The sequence below is a fragment of the Mycosarcoma maydis genome, chromosome 2 (genome assembly GCF_000328475.2).
Source record: "Mycosarcoma maydis chromosome 2, whole genome shotgun sequence".
Classification (NCBI taxonomy): domain Eukaryota; kingdom Fungi; phylum Basidiomycota; class Ustilaginomycetes; order Ustilaginales; genus Mycosarcoma; species Mycosarcoma maydis.
The window spans coordinates 402,534-425,683 of NC_026479.1; the positions used below are offsets into that span (position 1 = coordinate 402,534).

Genomic DNA, 23,150 nt, shown 5'->3' on the forward strand with positions numbered 1-23,150 from the left:
TTTCTCCCCCCTTGCGCCTATTTTGGCTCCTTCAGATTCAAACAACACCTTTCTCTCGACGCGCAAGCCAGTTGTGAGTTGTGGGTTCGTGGTTTTTTATGGTTCCGAATGTATAATCTCGCTACATCTTAACATAATAACTTTTGCGGTGTGAACGTGCAGAATGTGCAGGTCACATGAACGCCGATTCACGATAGACGGCAGGTTCGTCTGTCTCGACAGTGAAGGAGATCGACGCGAGACTTGCTTCACGCCCGAGCAAAGAGCAGACACGTGTGGGTTCAGTAATCTGAATGGCAGATGAAGTGTACATCATGGGTATAATGCGAGAGTCTCCGAGAGAGGAGTCAAAGTAACCAGGGCATAGAGTGAGATGAGTACCATGCAGGGGCAGAAACCAGGGTAGCCACACGCCACGGAAGAGTCCGTCTGAGTCGGAGGGGATATCAGCAAGAGAGACGCATTGCAGGTGCACTAGTCTGCCAAAAGCTGTATTGCTGAGCATGCAAGGAGACCGGCAAAAGCCAGCGTCCAACGCCAAGGGAGACCTTGTTGACTCGGAGAGGCAGCTGACGCTGCCTTGGTGACAGCTCGACTGGTATCCGGTCCGTTCTTGTTGCAGACACCATAAGGGACCGGTGTTGTCGAAGAGCAGTGCGTCTCTGTGACGTATTGGTAGCAGGAGAACACTGAATGGCGCAGTAGCGTAAAAGCAAAGCTCGAAGATGGTCAGTGTGTGCTCCAGCTGCGCGTGCAACGTGGATACTCAGATGAAGCTGCGGCGAGCTACTTACTGTCTGCATAGTTGGATGTTGCGCAGATTGGATGGTCCAGTGCGAGAGCCTGGGGTTCAGAAACATTGACAGCTCGGAATGTTGCGTTATACATGCCTCCAACGGCGGCGCAGCAGTAGTCAGTGACGTCGGCAAAGCTGTGATCACAACGGGAAAGTAGATTTTAGTGTCAGCTCGTCGAAGAACCACTAAATCAAGCACTAGCAAGTTTGGGCCTAATATCCTCCTGAACCACACTAGGGCACAGCAAGCTGCACCTAGCGGGTTGTTTCACCATTGCAACACTTACTATGATGTGCAGCTCCCGTCTGGCGTTTCTGGCGTAATGGTCATAGCACGGTCCTTTGTACATGTGCCGTTAAAGTCGCCACGTTCGTTCATCATGGAGGAGATGCGGAGGGTTTGGTGCTCCAAAGATGTCGACGATGCAGATGATCTTGCTATATCGCGCTTCATGAAACGCCATGCGGGTGCTGACGATGAGAGGGATGCAGTGCTCACGCCCGACCCTGATGCCAGCAGATTTGGCGCCATGACCGTGTATGTTGAGCGCTGTTGCTAGCACTACACGTATGGACGACCTGAGAAAGTCAAATCGCTCCAGCTGTCGCCACAAGCTATACTGGGACAAGCAAAACGCTGTTTGGACTCGATGATATCGCGGAAGATTATGTCAATCCCAATTAGAGCTTGACCACGCCGAATTCCATATCCTGTTCCTAGGGCGCCGTAAGCTGAAATGGATCTCCTACGATTGCTATTCGCAGCAGCGAAGGCCGCGCATGTGCTATAGATAAGAGAGTAGATGTATTGATGGCTCGAAATGCCCTCGGTAGCTTCGAGGTCGATAGGTGAAATGCTTGGCCGCAAATCGCAAAACTACCTTCAATTCCTTCAGTGGTAATGGCTATAGTGGGTTTGAGAGGACACGTTGAGCAAACGCTGCGGAATTGCTGGCCAAGGGCGTGTCTGCTAACAGCCGAGCGCTCTGTGGGATGGTAGTGAAAGGTCGGGCAAGGATGACGGTAGAGGTAGCGCCCGAGTCGTCGATGGTGGAAGAACGAGTTCAAAAGGCTCCGAGGTGAGCCAAAGACAAATTTGATTGCGGTGCGAGCCAAGACTCGAGGCCCGTGCCAAGCAGCAGCAGCCACAACGATACGAAGCTGAAGCCAGAAGGAGAGTAAGTGTTAGTTGTCGAGGATGATCGAGCAAGATATTGGCAACGTAAGTCGCTACCAAGGCAAAACGGCGAGGGCGGATTCAAACTGAGCAAACGACGCCGCGCAGAAATCTCGGAGGCTGCGAGCTTGCAAAGCCCACACCAACACCATGATGGGTTGAATCGTGAATGGCTTTGCAAACAGATTCGTCAAGGACAGAGTCTGAATCAAGTAAGCGCAAGTGCCGTCATGCACGCTGCAGAGCTTTGCAGCACGGAGACTTGGCTTTTTTTTCTGCGCTGGTGATGTTGAGCGTTCTTGCTTACTTGACGTTGACGCCCTCTTTGAAGCCCTTTGCAATTCTGCTCTCCATCGGCCAGCTTGCTTGGACTGTTGGCTGCGTTTGCAGTTTGGGTAGTTGAACGGTACTTCACCCGCCAACCCAATTCGTGATTGCTTGCGTCCCTACAGCATTGGTCGTTGAGCGGCGAAAATCGAGGTGGGACCAAATCGCTCTGCAAAGCAGATTTCAGCGACAGTTGAAGCATTTCAAAAGAGACTGACGAACAGAGCCAAGAGAAGGATATTTTGAGCTCCAGTAGCCGAACCAATTTAGAGCGAATACAATCTCCCGCAGTAAGTTTCTTGGCGCATGAGAGCCAAGCACGGCCGGAAAGAGCTGCATTCTAAGAGTGTCGAGGGATGTCTAGCAAAAATCGTGAATGGTGTATGGTTCAACTTTGACTTTCCGGCTGGTCAAAGTCAAATCGTGAATCTTGAATGCAGCGTCGTACCACACATGATTCACGAACCACTTTTTGCACTTTTGGTTTTGAGTTGGACCCTCAACACCGGGTTTTCGCCAAAACACGGCGATGTGTCAGATCGGCGATCGCCACGTCAGTTGACGCTGTTGTTCGCTTTGACGTGTTGAGGGTTCGTGTGTTCAGGGCGCACCTTCTCCAGAGATACTCTGCTGCTATACGCCTCTCCGTCCTTCGCAAGCTCCGTCGAGGCCACTTCGTTCTGGATGGTATAACTTTGCTATGAGGATGTGCCGTGAACCACCGATCTAATAAGCTACATTGTTAGCAGAAACACATCTCCAATGTCTTCTGCTTTACCCACTGGCTTGGAGTGTTTCTAGGCTATCTACAGTATATTTTGTGGAAATTCCGGACAGATAAGAAAAAGAGCCGGATGAAATTGTGAATTGGCCGTTGACAAGGAGGCTCAGAATCACCAGGAGCAAACCGACTCACGTTCCTAGAAAGAGCTCGGGTCGCGGGTTGCGCCTCCACAAGCTTTTTGTTGAAAAACTGAGCTGCAGTCCTCATAAGTGTATACCATCATCTCTTTTCCATCGAGGCACGCTACCACTTCACATCCCAGCCGCCAGAATGGGGAGGGCCGAGGCCGGATCGCTGAAGGCGATCTCGAACGCCATCAAGGCCAAGGGCTTGACCAAGCTACGGTTTTACTGCCAACTCTGTCAGAAAGCTTGTCGCGACGAAAACGGTTACCGTAGTCACCTTGAGTCCGAGGCGCATTTCCGCCAGGTGGACGCTCTAGCCGCCTCTGGTGGCGCTCAAAAGGTTATTGACGGGTTCAGCGCTACTTTTCAGAAAGAGTTCGTACAGCTGCTTAGCCGACGCTTTGGCACTCGACGCATTCGTGCCAACCAAGTCTATCAAGAGTATATCGCCGATCGCCATCATACACATATGAATGCCACTCAATGGACGAGTCTTTCCGACTTCGTGAAACATCTCGGACGCGAAGGTGTAGTCCAAGCAGAAGACACCGATCAAGGATGGTATATCACGTGGATCGACAACTCTCCTGCTGCTCTCGCAAGGCAAGATGCATTGCAGAAGATGGAGCGGGCCAAGATGGACGACGAGCAGAGACAGCGTCGCTTGTTGCAAGAACAAATTGACAGAGCCTCGCAGGTCTCTTCAGCAGCGGTAACTTCCAGCGCATCTTCTGCCGCTCACAGCCGAGACACACAGAATTGCGAGGGCCTTCAAAGAACCGGGACCGGCCCTATCCGTATTGGTTTATCTCTCGGGCCTATTGCCAAAAAAACGGGACCCAAAGCTGAAGATATCACAGCAGAAGAAGGTACATCTGGATGCAGCTCAACTGTGCCTATTTCTGGCGTCTCAACAACGACAGTGACCCCTGCAGAAGCTTCTTCGCCGACACCTGCCAAGATGGGCTTCACCGTGCTCAAATCCACATCCAGGCCAGCGAACCCGCTCAAACAGGCGAGTCAAGCGCGCCGGAACGGTCCTCTTAACAGCATGGCGCAGATAAGCAGCTCTACAGGCAAATCTAAACCGCCTAACAGTATGACGATGGCAGAAAAGATTATGCACGAAGAGCTTGAACGAAAAAAGAGGAAAGCGAACCCATCGTTGGAACGCTCTACCGGTCCTAAGATGCAACCAGGCATGAAACGAAGTCGATTTTAACCAAGTTTCATGTCGTACGGATATTGTCATCCTAATTCTCGTCATGCGTCGTAGTTGAGATCTCGATCGGCTTCATCACCCGCACTGACGATCTTCATCCATCTGCGCTCTCCTTGATATCCTGACTGTTTTCACTGTATTTGTACCCCTCCAATGGACACGCACATGTAAGCACCATTCTGACTCAAAGTTCACAGTACTGTGACTTTGCCCCTCCTCATGGCTTCTTGAGCAGGATTGCGCGAACTGGTAGGGGATCCAGAATTTTGACTTTGGCAAGCATTCACGATTGTAGGTTCACCGTCCAAGACCACTTTCCTGCCAGGCACATTCGTGATTGGACCCAAACGCGGAAAGATATGCTGCTTCATGTTGGGGACTATTGCATTGCTGTTATATCAGAACGCTCGAGACAGATGGCGACCGCAAACTCCCATTCGCATTCACGATTTCTCCATCGTAACGTAGTTATATGTCGCCGGCTTCCACTCTCCCATGTGTGATGCACGAAGCGAGTCGTGAGTGCGTTGCCCAGTGCCCGCCAACTTTTGTTAGATCCTACACCTTCAACCGACCCTGCATTCGTGATTCGTGATTCCTTTCCCTTTTCTCTCACCAAACTCTAATTGATTCCACGTGACCTGTTACTCGGGCCTCGGGTTGTGACGGATTTGATGGACTTGGGGGAAGAGACAAGGGAGAAGAAAAGAGAAGAACAGAAAATTCAGTTCTGCATCTGACTCGAATTTAATCTCTGTGGTTACAGCCATCTGTCCCCCCCGAAGCGCACCAATCACGTTTTAGTCTTGTCGCACTCATCAACAGCTCGCACGTCTCTCCCGTCTTTTTGCCACCGTCACCATCCACAAATTCCTTCCATGGCTTCCCGTCGTTCTTACGCAACACTCGTTCAAAGCTTCCTGAAGCACTCTTCCCTCCCTGTCGTCCGAGGTCCTGCTTCTCCTGCCTCCATCCTTCCTCGCACCTTTGCCACCTCTGTTCTCAAGATGTCCATTGCCGTCCCCACCGATTTCAACAAGGTTCTCTACCAGCCTCTGGCCGAGGCTGACCCCGAGGTCCAGCAGATTATCGAGAATGAGACTTACCGTCAATTCTCCGGTCTCGAGCTCATCGCTTCCGAGAATCTGACCTCACTCGCCACCATGGAAGCTAACGGCTCCATCCTTACTAACAAGTATTCTGAGGGTCTTCCCGGTGCCCGATACTACGGCGGTAACGAGTACATCGACCAGCTAGAGGTTCTCTGCCAGCAGCGTGCCTTGAAGGCCTTCAACCTCGACCCCAAGGTCTGGGGCGTCAACGTTCAGCCTTACTCTGGCTCCACCGCCAACTTTGCTACCTTCACCGCCCTCCTCCAGCCCCAGGACCGTATCATGGGTCTCGGCCTTCCTTCCGGTGGCCACTTGACCCATGGTTACTACACCGCCAAGAAGAAGATCTCGGCTTCTTCGATCTACTTCCAGTCGTTCCCTTACAACGTTGACCCCGCCACCGGCTACATCAACTACGACGAGCTCAAGAAGAACGCTGATCTTTTCAAGCCCCGCATGGTCATCTGCGGTGGTTCCGCCTACCCCCGTGACTGGGACTACGCCAAGCTTGCCGAGATTGCCAAGACTCAGTCCGCTTACCTCATGGCCGACATTGCCCACATCTCTGGTCTCGTTGCCGCCCAGGTGCAGAACAACCCCTTCGAGTACTGTGACATTGTCACCACCACTACTCACAAGACCCTCCGCGGTCCCCGTGCTGGTATGATCTTCTTCCGCAAGGATCGTGATGCCGAGATTGAGGGTCGTGTCAATGCGGCCGTCTTCCCTGCCTGCCAGGGCGGCCCCCACAACAACACCATTGCCGGTATCGCTGTTGCGCTCAAGCAGGTCGCCGACCCCGCTTTCAAGCAGTACGCCACCCAAGTCATCAAGAACTCGCAGGCCATTGCCAAGGTCCTCTCTGGCAAGGGCTACAAGCTCCAGACTGACGGCTCGGAGAACCACCTGATTCTTTGGGACTTGCGTCCTCTTGGCCTCACCGGCTCCAAGGTCGAGAACATTTGCGACCTTGCGCACATCACGCTCAACAAGAACGCCGTCAGCGGTGACACTTCGGCCCTTGTGCCCGGTGGTGTTCGTATCGGCACTGGTGCCCTTACCTCGCGATCCATGGGCGAGAAGGACATGGAGAAGGTGGCTGAGTTCCTTGACCGCGTCGTCCAGATCTCGCTTGAGATTCAAAAGACGTCGGGCAAGAAACTCGTTGACTTCATGAACGCTGCCCGCCAGTCGGAGGCCGTCAAGCAGCTCAACAAGGACGTCGAGGCCTTTGCCACCAGCTTCCCCCTTCCTGGTGTTCCCGACACCTCGATCATCAAGAAGCCCGCCGCTCACTAAGCGCAGGGGTGTCTTACTGTGAGCTCTCTAAATGTCACGTCGTATGCATCTTTTCTCGTTTTCTTAAAGCCATGAGCACATTTCAACCTGTGCATGATTCCCGCTCTCGCTAGAGCTTTGAGCATGTGTCCCCTATTCTAGTCAAATCTTCAAGAACCATCATCATTCCAGTTTTCTTTGTACAATCAGTCCTCGCAATCTCATTCAACCGAAGCGGGGCCAAGAGCCCTCCGTTCCTCCTTCACAACATGTCTTTGATGATGATTGCAATGATTTGGAATAGCTAGAACGGCCTGTGCCAGGACCTCTGAACGCGATAAACCTGTGAGCACCAACAGGATATGTTGAGCTGGATGCTAACTGTTTTTACTGACAACTGACTAATAATCTGTGCCTCCCAAGCTCAGTCATAGGCCGTGCACACACGTTTTACTTAACACTAAACTAAGCCGATTTGCAGGACGAGGTGAAGCCTGTTTGAATACATTCGGCCGAATTAATGACGAGCCCGATATGGCCTTCACAACCGTGTGCGGGAACTCTCCGTCTCACTCACAGAAACAACTTGCGTTGTGGTTGAAAGCTTGGTAAACCGATCCCCCGATCTGTTTTTCTTTCAGACCTTTATTTCCGCAGCCGTGAAATCTCCGAAATTTGCCACCGAAAACCTCCGGCGTTGTTAGGCCACACTTACGTCGATCCGAGTAAGCTCCGAGGACTGCATGCTCCGCCTGAAAGGCGTATATCAGACCCCAAGAACTGGCGTGACGATGACAAATCTCGCTAACGGCCTAGTATGAGAGCTCCCGCTTAGTCCTTTGTTCAGCTGCGCCTAACCTAGTGCGGAGAAAGGGGTCCGCTTGCATTTGTGAGTGTAGTCAATCGTGCACACGCCCTTTCCTCGCCCAGCCTCCGGCGAGCAGTCGCTCTCATTTGGAGCGGTGGCGTTGGCAAAGGCGTGCTCAAGGTGAAGTAGGAGTCGCAATCACGAATGTGCCGAGGTGGGGCAAAAAGAGACAAGCGTTGTCGCGGCCCTGAATGTCGTGCACCAGCCACATGGAATTCACGCGTAGTCAACCGAAGCTCGAAGCACAGTACCTGTGAGTCGTGAGAGTGTGAGATTGACGCGGATTTGCCGTTTTTGCCACACGTTCGAATTTCCCCAACAAAATGATTCTGTGCTGCAAGCTGCTTGGTTACGCAGGCCCCCTCCGCGCTGTTGGACATCGTAGCACCAAGGTGTATAGTAGTGTGTTGGGCACTACGGCGCTTTTCAAGGTTTCTTGAGCTCCCACCAACTGGCAATTCCGGCCCACCTCCGGTAAGACGAATCACTGTCAATCGATGTGAACGTGAGATGTGTCCCTTGTTCGGGGAGGCCGCTGGTCCAGACAAACAGGTGACTTGCCACGCGCACTGCCATACTGCCTGCTTTTTTCTCTGTGCAGCTTGACCTACAAGCCAAGGTACAGATTCATATAAGTACCTCCCATTGCTGCTTGTGGATACAATTCTGAATCAAGACCCTCTCCTTGCACATTGTTCCACATCCTGTCAACCATGGTCGCCGAACTGAAGCAAAGGACTACGACCGCTACTCGGGACGCGCCGGCCGCTCCTAAGGAGGAGTTTGCCGACGCCAACATTCCCGATGACTACGTTTCTCGTGTGCTCGCCACCGAGAAGCCTCTTCCTCCCATCCAGCTCAAGAACATTCTGAGCGAGATTCAGTGGGTCTCTTTCTTGGCTCTTACAGTCACCCCTATTCTCGCCATCTACGGTCTCTTCACCACAAGCTGGAACACGAAAACAGCTTTGTGGTCTTTTATTTACTACTTCATGACCGGCCTCGGTATCACTGCCGGCTACCATCGACTTTGGGCTCACCGTTCCTACAACGCTACCTATCCTCTTCAATATTTCCTAGCTTGCATGGGCTCCGGCGCCGTGCAGGGTTCCATTCACTGGTGGTCGCGTGGCCACCGTGCCCACCACCGCTACACCGACACCGACCTCGACCCTTATGGAGCTCACTTTGGTCTCTTCTGGTCACACCTCGGCTGGATGCTTGTCAAGCCTCGCCGCAAGCCCGGTGTTGCTGACATCTCAGACTTGCGCAAGAACCCTGTGATCAAGTTCCAGCACAAGTTCTACATTCCCATGCTCCTCTTCTTCGGCTTCGGTCTTCCCACCCTTGTCGCCGGCCTCGGCTGGAACGACTGGCGCGGAGGCTTCTTCTTCGCTGGCATGCTCCGTCTCGTGTTTGTTCATCACTCAACCTTCTGCGTTAACTCGCTCGCCCACTATCTTGGCGAGGCTACGTTCGACAACAAGATGACGCCTCGTGACCATTTCTTCACTGCTCTGGTCACCGTCGGCGAGGGTTACCACAACTTCCACCACCAGTTCCCAATGGACTATCGCAATGCTGTTCAGTGGTACCAGTTCGATCCCACCAAGTGGTTTATTGCCTCGATGTATAAACTCGGTCTCGCTACGCACCTCAAGACGTTCCCAGACAATGAAGTCAAGAAAGGTCGTCTTGCGATGCAACTCCAGAAAGCGCACGAGCTCGGTCAACAGCTTGAGTGGCCAAAGTCGTCGGCACACCTGCCTGTCATTTCGTGGGACGACTTTGTTGAGGAGTCCAAGACCCGCCCTCTCATGGTTGTCCACGGCTTCATCCATGACGTCTCTTCGTTCCTGGACGAGCACCCTGGTGGCCGCCATCTCTTGACTGGCAAGATCGGCAAGGATGCTACCACTGCTTTCCTTGGCGGTGTCTACGATCACTCGAACGCTGCGCACAATCTGCTCTCGATGATGCGTGTAGGTGTTCTTGACGGTGGATATCAGCTCGCCAAGGACGAGCTCGCTAAGGCTGAGCGCGAAAACCGCGCCACGGGCGTCTCATCTCACCGACCTGCCGGCTCCCCCCCTTCGCCCGTCACCTCGGACGACGAAGACTTTGCCGCCCCCGCCACACCAACCGACGACACTCCTATGACGACCACCAGCACCGTCGCTGCCGCCTCTGAGCAGCTCAAGGCTCAGCAATCGGCCGACAACGTCAAGTCGATCAACGCCAAGGCTGCCGCGTACGTGACTCCTGGTGAGGCCTACACCATCGTCAAGCGCGGTGATCTCAGGGAGAACGCTAAGGTCGGCGGCACCAAGTTTGGCCGCTTCCTTTAATCCCGAATCTAATCACACCACTCGTCTCGCAGCATTATTCATATTTCCACTCTGATACGCTATGGTTTCATTCGACTTTGTTTTGGTTTCACCAGTCATGATCATCTTGCAAGTTTCACTTCGTACACACGTGGGCAATAGACCCTTGTTGTGTAATGTACAAATATCTGCGCTCCATTTGTGATTGGCGCGCTTGAAAATTATAGTTTGTTTACGACTTTGTTGCTTTCGCTTGTGATTGCGTGGTTCTGAGTCGGGGGGTGTGACATAGGCTCTGGGTTGGGTTGAGTGCGGCGAAGACGCTTGATGTTGGTGATAAGATGAGTTGGAGGAGACTCTGATTGCAAATTGATATTGGAGACGTTGCTGTGTGAAGGATGGTGAGAATCAGACGAGGTGGCGGTGTGTGGCTGTGCTAAGCGGTGGTGCGTGGGCAGTGACGGCGAGCTCGACAAGGCTGACTTGAGTCCAACGCAGCGCTGAAGTCCACGGCAGCGACAGCGCCGACTGTACATCCATATCCATGTACATCCATATCCATGTCCCTCGAGCATGCTCCACCTCTTCTCTTCCACTTACTCCCAAACCCGTCCGGTCCCCCACCAAGCCCATCGCTCCCCCGCTCTCACTCCGCCTCAGTCACCCATACACTGCGTCTCGTCTCCATCCATCTTCATCCACGAAAACACTTCACACAACATCACTAGACGCGTGTCAAACTCATATCATAGTAGCGATGCGACAACAGAGAAACGACAGACAAGAGTGAGATGAGACTAAATGAGTGTGAAGTGTGGCAACCCAGTCGACCGAGTCACATGCACTGCATGATGGACATGCGACAGAGGTTGACGACAAACAACAACGTGACCACGAAAGAGAAAAAAGCAAACGTCTTCTCGAAATCACAACCTATGACCAGGAACAAACACAAAAAGTACCGTGAGCGCTGCCGTAATCAATGCGATCAGCAGGAGCACACTAAGCGATCGCTGTAGCAGTAAGCGGTGCACGTACGGCTCGCGTATGCGGATCAGCCTGAACGGCGTTGTCTCGCTCTGGCTGAGCAATACCAAAATCGGATCCAGCTCGTACTGGTGCGACATCAACAGCAGCACCGCGACAGAGAAGGGCAAAATCACCCAGCATCGCTTGGCGCGGTCAACGTTCAAGAAGACGAAGCTGAACGCGGTGGCAAGTGCAGCCCACAACGCCAGCAGACCTAGCGAGAGACGGACGAGCACCGAAATGGGAGTGAGGTTGCCAAACGCTTTGGCTCGCAGGAATCGTGGAAAGACGTCGGCCTCCATGGTGCGGAACACGTACTCCTTCTGCGAGTGGAACATGTCTGGGATGCGCGCCAAAGCTCGCTGCTGTTCCACATCTTGCGGATGAGGCAAAGTGGAAGATGAGATCGGAAATGAAATGATGCGCAGCGGTGCTGGAAGGTAGATCTCCTTCTCCGAACCTGGCAGCAGATACCTTGCGTAGATGCGCTCTGCGGATGCGATCAGGTCGGTGCGAGTGATGGCGGCGGAGCGTGAAATGACGGTAGGGGCAACAGAGCCTCGCTTGGCAAGGATGCTCTTCCTTTCGGCACGCGTCTGCTGCGCAAGGTAGTCGGGATCGCCAGGGAACCGGGGCGCTGTGAGAGGTGCTCCGGAACCGCTAGCATTACGGGAGCCGGCGACAGCGGACGGAATAGGGCTGGGCGCAGGAGAGTAAGTGGATTGATTGCCGTCAGGGCTATCAACGCGACTCTGGTGGTCCCAACTGGTCTCGGGCCCCTTTCTCAGGGTGCTTGTCTGGTCATTGATGCCGTTGATCTTGTTGTAAATGCTGCCTCGCTCGAGTGCCTCGGCGTAGTATTGTGGCCAGTCCTCCTTCACTGACTTGCCCGATTTGCGCAGATCTTTGAAGTAGGCCCTGCACAAGTTCTCGTGCTGTTGAACATCAAGCCAAAAGTCGAGCGCATCTTCGGCTGCTTCACGTTGCAGATAGAGGTAGAAGCAGTAGAGGTCAACAGGAGGGAGAGTGCGACGCGCTAGAACCTCGGCAAGCGTTGGCAGTCGCTGCCTCGTTCGTGAGGATTGCAGTGAAAGAGGCCTATGTTTCTCGGACATGTTGTTTGTGCTGATGATAATGATGCTAATGCGCTGAAATCAGCTGTCGAAGCATGAAGCCGTCGTGTTTCAAAGTACGAGGTGGTTGTTTATAGTTGGATGGCGTGAGTAGAGCTTGGCGGAGTAGTTTCGCAGAGTCAGGATCAGGAATGAGACAAGCCTGAAAGCTGAGAAGGAAGCAGCACTGCGAGACGTGGGTATAGGTTTCGAGTGATGAAGTGGTGGTGATGATTGAAGAGACGGTGATGGAGACGAGCAGAGAGCGTGGGTTCAATGTTGCTGTCCTAGTCTGCACAGGCTCCTCAGAGCTGCAGGCTACCGAGTGAGCATCTGGCCAACTTACTCACGACTTTCAATCGCCTATTTTTGGCTCCTGAATTTCACGACTCATGCTTTTGATTTTTTAGTGAAACACCCGTGACCAACACAAACGCGTGTTTGACTCCTCTTGGACTCTCTGCTCCAGGAGCAGCGCGCAATTCACCACTCTGTTCCTTCATGCCAACGCCCACCAAGATTACCGAGATGAAATCGCGAATGCTTTCTAGATGGGTGTTTTCCTGAACTCGAACTCATCAAGCTCGTAACAAATACTCACGACTAAGCGTCTGCTCTTGTCTTGATCGCGTAGCCACTCAAAGCGATATATCTGAACAAGATTGAGCAATTCACTGCTAGGGACATGCAATTGCGAGCATGTAGGATGTTCGATAAGTGGCAATTTTGTAAGGAAAGCTGTGGTTAACTTTGACAAGGCCACGCTGTGATCAGAAACTTTGGTCCATCCAATAAAAAGGTCTCGAGGAGGACTATGGCAAAGAGACTACTGCTGCTGTCGCTGAAGATGCAACACTGTTTCCTCTGCTCTCGCTTGCGGTGGTGCAAGACGGTACGAGTGGCGCTTTGAGTCGCTGCCATCCGCGGCGTCCAGTCCATCCGGCAAAACCAGCGAGAAATCGATGTTGACAGATTTGTTCAGCAGAGGGCCTTGATTCGGGATCAAGCTCAAGGCAGCGCGAGATGAGATCGACAAAATCATCCACCCGTCCACCACCATCGGGCTCGGTCCCTTCCTTGTCCTTGCAAGGCGACCATGCCGGATCGAGCGGCGTTACGTCAAGATCCTTGTCCATGAGCTCTTTCTCTGCTTCCGCAGGTCCAACGCGGGCGATCATGCATCGCTCCTTCAATGTCTGTGCCGCTCTCGTGCCTTCTTCCAGTCCCTGCACAGCTTCTTCACCGTTCCAGAAAGGACATTCTCCGCAGAGCAGCACAAACCCGACTACGCCGAGCGCCCAAATGTCCTGTGCTTGACCGGCATACTTTTCTCCTTGCAGAATTTCCGCTGCAGCGTAGTCGAGTGTGCCACTGAACGTGTCAAACAGCTTTCCCGGTCGAGCGTGGGCTGCGCTACCGAAATCAATCAACTGCGCGTTGCCCTCGCCGTCCAGCACAACATTCTCGTCTTTGATGTCTCGATGGACAATGTTGTTGGCATGAAGGAACCATAACGCATCCGCTACCTGACCAAAAATGCTTCGGCATTGGAATGCTGCAAGGCCGTCCGGTGCACTCTCGATGTAATCAAAGAGATCTTGGCCGGATCCGAAACAAGGCATCACCAAGTAGTAAAATTCATGATCTTCAAAGAAGTCGAGCATTCTGCAGATGTTCGGATGCGAGGTCGGCGAGGCTGCAGCTGCGGATGGAACGGTCAGCGTCGCTGCCTTGTCTTGCTCCGCTTCTTGACGCTTGCGCGCACGGTAGTCCTCCAGCGTTCTGGGACGGCTCGGCGCCCATGGGCGTGGTTTAGAGGGAGCGACGTAGGCAATTCGCCTGAGCTGATCCATGACATGAATCTCGACCGGGATCGGACCCAGCACGCGATGACGGCGCCAACAATCCGCAAGGATGCGGCTCTTGATGATGTACTTGATGACCACCTCTTCGCCTTGCGCGCGACCGTCGACGCCTTTCTTGCGGGCTTTCTTGACCAGGCCATAAGCACCTCGACCAATGTCAGAGACAATCTCGAAATCAGAAATGCTTTTCTCGCCCTTGTGATCCAGCGGGTACAGCTGCGCTCCGGCGTGTACTTCGCCGGTCATAGTGGGTCTCTTGCTCCGCGGAAGCCGTAGTGTAAGGCCCCGGTCCAACGAGGCTTGAGGTGTGTTGGGGCTGTTGTGAAGAGCAAGTGGGCTGCTTTGGTCTGGCGGAAGCATCTTTTGAAGTGTAGCCAACGGAGTGAGCGGCGCCAGATCAGCCTGAGAAAGGATCTTACTCACCTGAGGTGAAACGGGCGAAAGATCATCTTCGTCTTCCTCGTGCAGGCTCGCGAGCTCATCACCAAATACCGAGCCCGCTCTACTCGTGGCGCGACTAAGTCCAAGCTGCTTGAGTTTCTCCAGAACCTCGACGCCGAAATCATGATCGTCTGAATCGTCGCTGTCCAAATCGTTGCCGACTCCGTCATCGGCTGCGCCGTCCTCGAAATCGGCTCTGGAGGAGGACGGTAAGCTTGACAACGCCAAGCGGCTGCCTCGTTGCGCCGATGAGCTCGTGCTCAGATTTGTACCTGACCGACTTCTTCTCCCTCCCCATCCAACACCTTGACTCTCTAGAAAGCGAGACCATTCTTCGGTCGTTGGCGTCCTAAGCAGAGTATTGGCCCCAGAGATCGATGCAGCAGAGGGTGATCTGGCTGGCTGTGGCCGTGCACCCGGAGATGATGAAGAAGCACCATCAGCTGAGTATGCTTGCGAGGATGCTGACGTATCGTTGCCATAAAGCCCGAGGACTGTGTCAATACGGGCCAGAGCCGTGCGAGAAAGCGAGTAGTCCGATATCTGGCGCACTACCGGTGCTGGACGTGGAGGGGTACCGGTGGCATCGATGCTCTGGTTCAGAGGCGATGGTGAGGGGGAAGATTGCAAAGATGGTACCGAGAGGTCCATGGGATGTGGCGACATATTTGGTGATCGGACCGCTGATGGTTCAGTCACACTGGCGGCTGGCTGCAACAGTAATGTGGTCGCAGAGGGATCCCATGCTACCGAGGTTGCCGATGAACCAGGCGATGCAGGCTGTGAAGCGGCGAAGGCGCGGGCATGTCGTTGAGCTTCCAGAACACTAAAGGGTGCGTTCTCCCAGCCGGTCTGTTTTCGAGCGCGCTCACGGGCAGCAGCTCTGCCTCCTTCTGCGTTGGCAAAGGTCATGGCTAAGCCGGCATGCATAGCCAATTGAGATCGGGAGCGTATCATAATCATGCCAGAATGCCGACGAGGAACGAGCGGCGAGAAGCATGTTGTTGCCGAGGTCGAGTATAGCTCTTCAGCGCTGGGCGTGAGACTGGGGCTTGCGACGGCAAAAGCACCGCGCTGATGCTCCGGCGTCGTAAGATGGATAGGTCGTTCGACAGTACGTTTACTCGTGTCGGCGCTAGCCGCTTCTGTCTCGGAATCCGTAGACGCCAAAGTGCCACGACTCGAAATGGAGGGTCTCCTGGAACGCTGGTCGGCGACGACCAGAGTATCAGCTGAAGGCGTAGAAGGGTATGAAGCCTCGCCGCTCGGCAACTCTGAAGCTTTCTCCGTGTCAACACTGTTGTTGTGAACGCGATCACATCGATCGCGCTCCCCGCTCTGCGTGGGACTCGATGGAGCCGTCGCCGATGACGAGGTCTCCGACAGCACCGAATCAGAAGAGAGCTTGCCAGTTAGGTTCGAGTCGAGAGCGACAGGTGAGTCTGTTGTAGGAGCAGGGGTAAGTCGATCCTTTTCGGCTCGGGATCCGATAGAGGAGGCAGAGCTCGATACACTGCCTGTGGAATTGCGGTTAGATAAGGAGCGTAATGAGAATGCGGCAGCGGAGGAGGCGGTAGATGTGCGGCTAGAAGAAGGCGCAACTACGGGTCTAGACCGATCAGAAGAAGTTGAGAGCGGTAGGTCGAATCCCGTCGGGTTCGAGGGGGTGACTTTATCGCCATCGGAACACCGCCGATTGGGCTCGCTGATCGTCGCAAAAGTGGACGGAAGGTCCGAAGAGGCGGCTCTCTCCTCATCCTCTGCGTCCTCTTGGTACATGGAGAGAGAAGACTGGTGTGGTTTGAAGGACGATGGTCGTTTCTCGTCCGCCGCACGTCTAGATGAGAGCAAAGGTTCTGGCATAGAGTTGCGACTCCAGCTTCCTGAACGCGTAACACCGCCCACGCCGCCAAGCTTGGCGAGGCTCATTGACTCGCTGTTGCGGGACGACGCGGAATATCTCTTGTAACGGTCGGAGTATGCATCGTTTCCGTCATCTTCCGTGTGCTCTCGGTCAGAGTCGCTGCCATCCTCGTGAGAGTACGAAGAGTTGTGGGTCGAAGAGGACGAAGCATAGTCGTAGAAACTCTGACGCCGCAGCGACTCGGACGAGTTGAGCGCCGCGACCGGACGGATCTGTTCCAGAGGCATCAAGCTCTAGTCGATTCGAGGGGTATAGGAGTGCATCGGTCTGATCAATGGATGAAAGTGTAGGTAACTACTTGGACTTGAACTTGAAAAGCCCAGCGTCTGGTGTGAAAGTAGAGATTAACGAAACAACTGCACACTGATGGCGATGCCTGTGTTCGTCCCTGATCGCGGCTGCCGTTGATTTACTGCATCGTTTGCAGCCAAGGCCTTCGTGTAGGCACGAAATGATGTGGTGCGGCACAAACGCGCACGTCAAAACCAGGCCGCGATGGCGAGATGGTGAAGGTGGATCGTCTTCAAGTGCTAGAATGGTCGTGTACGATATCGCGGCGTTTGGTGCAGCGCCTTGTGAAGGGTGGTGATGGTAATGATGGCAGTGGCAGTGGCAACGACAGGAGAGAGTGTTGTCAGGTTGGCAACAGCGACGAAAGATGGCCCCACTTGGGAGCAACGAGCAATCGTGATTGATTCCGCGTCACAGAGGAGTCACAAAAGTCACGAGTGGAGATCTAGGCTAAGTTATTTAGATTGCAACAGAAAAATATGAAATGGTGTGGGAGCAGATCGCTTTGCAGCCACCAGAAAAAAGGGACGAAAAAAGTTGACTGGTGTCAATTCTGATTCTCTTGTGTCTCCTTGGCGGCGCCTCGCTTCTCCATTCCAACGCACACTCCATCGTCGGAATCGTGATTTCAGTACACACAGGCTCGAGTCAATCAATTCCTGCTTTGTTTTATCAATTAATTATTTATCCTTTCAGGTTTCTGTCCGTTTCATGTGGTGACTTTGGTTGCCATTTTCCTCTCAGGAACCCCACTTGGTGCCGCAATCAGCGAGCGGATTATCGCACAATAGCCTAGTCTCGTAGGAGCAGGCGGGTAGCGCTCCTTGGCGCTCCTTCACACCCTAGACAAGCCGCAAAGCTGTGGAGTCCAGTAATGAGGGTCCATACTTGAAACAAGAGACACTAACCGCCTGACGCCAGGTCGGATTGCTCTCCCACAGCCTGATAGGAACTCGCGGAAATCTGATTCACATAATCGAACAAGCACCAAGGCCAGACCACCTTGTCAACACTGTGCAAGCTTGAAGCGCCCATTCTGTGATTGGAGAGACGATGCAAGCCGCTTGTGATTATGTTGGCAGTTTCAGGACTAACTTGATCGGCTTTTCCGTACTGTGAGTCGAATTACGACTCACACGTCACAGTCGTGATTGTTGAGCGGTTAGTTCAAGGCAATTTGCAGATCAGGTAGATGCCGCCTAACAGATAGGGCTTCTCCACTGAGTTGCTGTGCCACCTTGAGACCAAGACCCAACAATCAAGTTTGCGGTGCTCATAGACATGTAGATCGTTCTCTGGAGCAATGTCGCCTCTCTCATACCTTCACCTCTTCTTGCCGCCCTTCCTGACACCTACACTCGTCGTCGGTCACATCCGTGACGATTACGACAACAACGAACAACGAACAACGACAGGGACAACGACAGCAGCACGATGAATCTTTTTTTCTTTGCAATGGTTACATTCACTTTCTAATCCTGCATTCTCTACCGTTTCCTCTAAGGCTCTCGTTCTTGGATTCAATTAAGTTAGCGTTTGATCCCTTCCTTCCGGGCTCGGAGTGCTGGACAGTACGCGAGTTTGAGTGAGCCCCGCCTTGTTCAGTTCGAAGTTGTCATACAGAACAACGTCTCGAGCTCTGTCACTGGGATTTAACAGCAAGAGAGAAGAGCCACGAGCCGTGCATGGCTCGAGCCCTCATGTCTGGCTGTGAACTACGAGCCCACGGCCACAAGCGGTTATGCTGGTTAATTCGTGATTGTCGTCGCTCCGCGGATGTTTGGGATTAATGTAACTTATATATAAGTTCTATAAAGGGTTTGCAGTAACGTTAAGTTAGTCACAAGTGTGATACAAGTTTGAACCCAAGTTGGATTTCGTGACAGCATTCCGCGGCATTCAGTGAATTTGCCAAATGCAAATAAGAGTGACGTTGAAGGAAAATTCACAAAAAAAAGAAGTCTCCGCGTGCCGGAAAAAGAGTCCCGGCTGGGTCAGAGGAGGCACGCGCAGGTTACGAGACGGCAGCACGCGGGTCTGATGCTGACCTGAATCGATGCTCAGACAAATCTCCGCTTGTCAACATCCCACTTTGCACCACCATCACCGTCGTCCTCCCGCATAGCAGAACAAAGTCATTATTGCCGCCATGGCCATGCAGCAATAGAAGGCATTAACAAAGCTGCGAGGTTCCACACAACTTGTGCCCTGTCGCGCCATCTGGCTGACCACATCCCAGCAGTATGGAGCAGACGTCGAGCTCCAGAGCAACGCTGGCCTCGCCTCCTCGATTGGTGAGGGCTAAAACGGACGACTCCTTCGCGCCAGCTTCTAGTCTTATCCACAAAACAGACACATCCGCACAGCAAGCATTCGCGTCTTCTCTAGACGAATTAGCAGGCGACGAAGTAGCAGGGCCAGCCGGAGCAGCTAGCTCCTCATCCACACGAAAAGGTCAGGCCAACCGCGCCCGCACTCGGTCCGTCTCTTCCATTACCATTCCTGTCTCGCAGCTGACCAGAACGACACTCTCGTCTCTGCATGTAGGCGTCGAAGATGTACTCGATCGCGGACCGGGTACACCAGACTTCACGCTGCCGGCCAGCACTCCCGCTTGGCGCAGAGCAGACGTCGAGCGTGGTCGAACAATGTCGAGCCTTGGCCAAGGCTTGCAGCTCATCTCGGAAGCCGAAAGATCAGTGGGACCATCATCGCGCACCTCAGTAGCCCGGCCACGCTCCGGTAGCGATGCCTCTGGTTCGTCTGATTCGTCCGACTCGCATAAAAAGAAGGCCGCACCCCTCTCTGCATTCAGCCGACCTCGACTCTCCGCGTTACGCTCCTTTTTGTCCTCGTTTTCGGCCAAGAATTCCACCACCAACTCGGGCAGCACTCCAAACACTCCTCAGAGCGAAGGTATCCCTCCCCTGCAACCACAGTCGCTTGTCATGCCTTCTGCCAGACCGGCGGCGCCGTACGGCTTGACGGGCTTGAACGACGACAGTCCTCCTCTCACGCCCGTCAGTGACCCCGATGAACAGTGTGAGTATCAACAATATGTAAATGTTTTTCGTCGGCAGTTTATACCCAAACAGCCAATCCGCAGCCATGGCCCCCCCAAGCATCAGTGGAGCGCCGCACAAGCTGCCGCCGATGCTGCTCAGGCGGATCTAGATGAGCGCAATCGCATCACTCCACCAGATACATCTCATTGGTCAATCTCACCACCCTTTACGATCTCCGATGCCGCATCGCCAGTTGCGAGCTCCAGAGCATTCTCGCCTCCTACGCGACCCGATTCGACGGTCACATCATCCAGCGTGTACCAGGGCATCCTTCCATCGCACCTCGTATCTGGTGCTGCAGCGGGTAGCCGCTCCACTACACCGACTTCCTCGGCCACCACATCCACTTCGGATCGACCTCCACGCGCATATAACATGTTTGACGTCGACACATACCGCATCGAGAGCGCTGGCAAAACACTTCTCGCCCTCCTGCCACGCATCCAGATCAACCTCAGCTCGTGGCGACTCTCGATGCCCAATTTGCGACCCCACCTTCCACGCCTTGGTTTCCTCTTTGCCATCTTTGCAGCGTCTACCTGTTGCATCCTGTTCATGCTCTCAACCTTGCCCTTGACGCTTCCAAAGCACATCACGAGCCTCACCTTGGCCGAGATCAAGGAATTGGCGATGAGTCTCAAGCTCTATTCGCAGAGCAGCAACAAGGCTTTCATTCACACACTTGTGGTATTGGGCACCTTTTTCACATGGAAGCAGTCTTTCACGATCCCGGGAAGTCTGATCATGAACGTTGTCTTTGGTGCTATGTACGGGACGTACTCGGGCACGCTCTACACGTCGGTATTGACATCGGTGGGTGGTGTGTTTTGCTACCTGTTATCGGCACCATTGGCACCGCTGATCACGTCGTTGCCAGGATTGGCCAAGCCGCTGGATGCTATGCGAAGGGCCTTGTCGCCCGGCCGAGCGAGGGCCTCAGGACGCAGCGTCGTGATCTCCAACATGAATGGTGGTTCAAACGGAAACGTGTGGACGTACCTGCTTGTCCTTCGCGTCCTACCTATCGTACCCTACGGGCTGATGAACATTGCCTGCGGCGTTCTCGGCGTACCTCTCGCACCTTACGCCGGTACCTTGGCAGTCGGCTCGATCCCGTGGAACTTTGTCACGTGTCAAGTGGGAGATTTATTGCAAGAAATTGTCGAAGCATTACCTGTCGACGATGGAATGACCGTCTCTGGGCTTAAAGATAAAGCGAAGAGCAGTGCGGGCGGAGGCATGCGCGCGATCGTAGATCGGATCTGGAACAGGGAGATGGTGGTGAAGTTAGTCTTGCTCAGCATTGCAAGTTTGCTGCCGATGGTGTTGAGCAGGTATTTGAAGCGAAAACGTAAACAGGCTGAAGCGGAGGGGTATCATCCATTGAATGCAAACGAAGAGGAGCATGATCATATCGATGACGAGGAATCGGATAGACCCGGATCAAGACGTAGTTCGACCTTGTGGACAGGCGGAGTAGCGGAGAAAAGGTTGCCAACACAGACAATTGAATTGGACAACGTGGACGGATCGGCTTTCGCATCGCAAGCCAGCGTCGGTCGGAATAATAGTATGCGGAGCGCTTGGTTGTAAACCTATCACATTGCGTGGAAGCTTAGACGCATTCCCTTCATCAGTAGAAACATGGGGTTTTTTTCTTCTCCCCACTAAAGCACGCGCATCACTTATGAACCTTATGAGCCTACAATGACAGCATCTGCAGGCTTTTTTCTTCGAACTGATTGCTTCGCATCTGTGTTTGATACTGGTATGAAGGGACGAGACCTAATAATGACATTGTGGTCCATCCGATCCACCGACTGTTCTATGCTTCCTAACGCTTCTTCTAAGCTTTCAAGGACTAACCCAGTTCTTCACCGCCTCCTCTACAATGGGCCTGACGATCTTTCTGCCCGCTGATCGATCTCCGTGTATCCAGACCATCTGCCTTCCAAACTCATCTACGTGCTTCATCTTGGGATGTTTCTCGAGCTCGAAGCGCTTGGCCAGCGCTTTACCAATCTGCTTGAACAGGCTATCCGCTTGTTTCCGATCGATTCGATGATCATGCCTTACCGTCAGCACGATCTCTCGAACCTTGTCGCCGTGCTTGTTCTTGTACTTGTTCAAGCACAGACTGACGTCGGCGCGGATCTCAGCAGTCCAACGACGTTCGACTTTGAACCAGGATTGGATGGTTCGTCTTCGCGTACGGGAGATCTGGTCGTCGAGAGAGACTGGGGTGGATGCAAAGCCGAGGTGGATGTCGGGCGTGGCGGGATCGATGGTTTGTACCACGTCGCCTTTCCAGTCGCGGCGGAGGAGGTCGCGGACGGAGAGATGCGATAGATCGCGTTTGGCTTTTCCGAGCTCTTTGTCGAGACGTTTCATGACTTTAGGTAGACTTTCATTGTGCCAATTGCTACGTGCCAGAATCCGCTTCGAGACTTCTGCATCGGTTGCGGTCGACTTTTTCGGATTGAGACCATCAGAGTCGATCGCAATAGCATCCAGGATCAGCTCGAGCAACTCATGCGGCATATGGTACTCTCCTGGACCTTCGGGAGGTTTAGGGATCGCCTCGAGCTCGTTCAACAACTGCTTAGCGACAAGCGTCGTACAGCTGGCCACCTGTTCGAAAATCCTTGGATTAGCATGCGGCGCAACGCCACGATCCGAATGATGATCGATAATCCCCAGCACCTTGGCATCGTTCCACACGCTCAGTGGTACTGGATGATCGACCAGGACAATGCCTTTGATCTTCTTGGCAATTTCCTTGGGGTGAGCAGGCAGCTCATCGATAGTCAGCAAATCGCGATGGCCAGAGCTCATCCTGGAGTTGTTGAGCGCCACCTTGTTCTCCGGCCTCAGGTCGAGCGCGTCGAGGGGCGTCTGGAGGAGGGCGATGGCTTTGCGCGGTTGTGGATGATGAAGCGTTGAATGCGAAAGATGGTAGGCCCAAGCTAAGGCGGCTGTCATAGAATCTAGGTCGCCTCCTTCGTTTCCCTGGACCAGCGTCCATTCGTCTCCCTTGCCCCTGACCCAATCGGATAAGAAGGCGAGCTTGGTCGCTTTGGACCATTCGGAAAAGTGACCAACGCCTTCCTCCCGCGTCCAATAGTCGAGAGGCCGAACTTGACCGTTCGAGAGGGCCTCTGGCGTTGCATTGTATGCTTCTGAGGAGTGCACCACGCTCGATACCTGGAAATGCTTGTCGATCGAAAACGCAGCTTGCTCGCTCGAGTCCTGTAGAGCAAAGATAGCCTCATTGATCTTGGACACTGCTCGACCGTGTGTCAACGCTGAAGCTAGGCCCAAAACCAGTGCCGCCGCACTGGCTCGACTCTTCGACTGGATGAACCGCACCATACTGTGGGTGTAAAGTGGTGATCCTCTTGAAATAT

General features: G+C 53.6%; 8 protein-coding genes across 8 annotated transcripts; 4 read left to right on the forward strand and 4 right to left on the reverse strand.

Moving 5' to 3' along the window:
• Nucleotides 1-474: 474 nt before the first annotated feature.
• UMAG_12121 (uncharacterized protein) lies at nt 475-1,328 on the reverse strand (the record flags this gene model as incomplete). Its single annotated transcript, XM_011389186.1, has 3 exons — nt 475-689; nt 795-931; nt 1,084-1,328. 3 exons carry the CDS (start codon nt 1,326-1,328, stop codon nt 475-477), a joined length of 597 nt encoding a protein of 198 aa, XP_011387488.1.
• Nucleotides 1,329-3,354: 2,026 nt separating this feature from the next.
• UMAG_00952 (uncharacterized protein) lies at nt 3,355-4,431 on the forward strand (the record flags this gene model as incomplete). Its single annotated transcript, XM_011388648.1, has 1 exon — nt 3,355-4,431. The coding sequence occupies one exon, from the start codon at nt 3,355-3,357 to the stop codon at nt 4,429-4,431; it is 1,077 nt and encodes a 358-aa protein (XP_011386950.1).
• Nucleotides 4,432-5,438: 1,007 nt separating this feature from the next.
• Nucleotides 5,439-6,842, forward strand: UMAG_10586 (putative serine hydroxymethyltransferase; the record flags this gene model as incomplete). Its single annotated transcript, XM_011389035.1, has 1 exon — nt 5,439-6,842. One exon carries the CDS (start codon nt 5,439-5,441, stop codon nt 6,840-6,842), a length of 1,404 nt encoding a protein of 467 aa, XP_011387337.1.
• A 1,560-nt stretch (nt 6,843-8,402) lies between these two features.
• Nucleotides 8,403-10,037, forward strand: UMAG_00955 (putative stearoyl-CoA desaturase; the record flags this gene model as incomplete). The annotated part of the gene is made up of 1 exon (XM_011388649.1): nt 8,403-10,037. The coding sequence occupies one exon, from the start codon at nt 8,403-8,405 to the stop codon at nt 10,035-10,037; it is 1,635 nt and encodes a 544-aa protein (XP_011386951.1).
• Nucleotides 10,038-10,942: 905 nt separating this feature from the next.
• UMAG_00956 (uncharacterized protein) lies at nt 10,943-12,160 on the reverse strand (the record flags this gene model as incomplete). The annotated part of the gene is made up of 1 exon (XM_011388650.1): nt 10,943-12,160. One exon carries the CDS (start codon nt 12,158-12,160, stop codon nt 10,943-10,945), a length of 1,218 nt encoding a protein of 405 aa, XP_011386952.1.
• An 809-nt stretch (nt 12,161-12,969) lies between these two features.
• UMAG_00957 (uncharacterized protein) lies at nt 12,970-16,614 on the reverse strand (the record flags this gene model as incomplete). The annotated part of the gene is made up of 1 exon (XM_011388651.1): nt 12,970-16,614. The coding sequence occupies one exon, from the start codon at nt 16,612-16,614 to the stop codon at nt 12,970-12,972; it is 3,645 nt and encodes a 1,214-aa protein (XP_011386953.1).
• A 2,307-nt stretch (nt 16,615-18,921) lies between these two features.
• On the forward strand, nt 18,922-21,336 carry UMAG_00958 (uncharacterized protein; the record flags this gene model as incomplete). The annotated part of the gene is made up of 1 exon (XM_011388652.1): nt 18,922-21,336. One exon carries the CDS (start codon nt 18,922-18,924, stop codon nt 21,334-21,336), a length of 2,415 nt encoding a protein of 804 aa, XP_011386954.1.
• Nucleotides 21,337-21,597: 261 nt separating this feature from the next.
• UMAG_10587 (uncharacterized protein) lies at nt 21,598-23,115 on the reverse strand (the record flags this gene model as incomplete). Its single annotated transcript, XM_011389036.1, has 1 exon — nt 21,598-23,115. One exon carries the CDS (start codon nt 23,113-23,115, stop codon nt 21,598-21,600), a length of 1,518 nt encoding a protein of 505 aa, XP_011387338.1.
• Between the last annotated feature and the right edge of the window lie 35 nt (nt 23,116-23,150).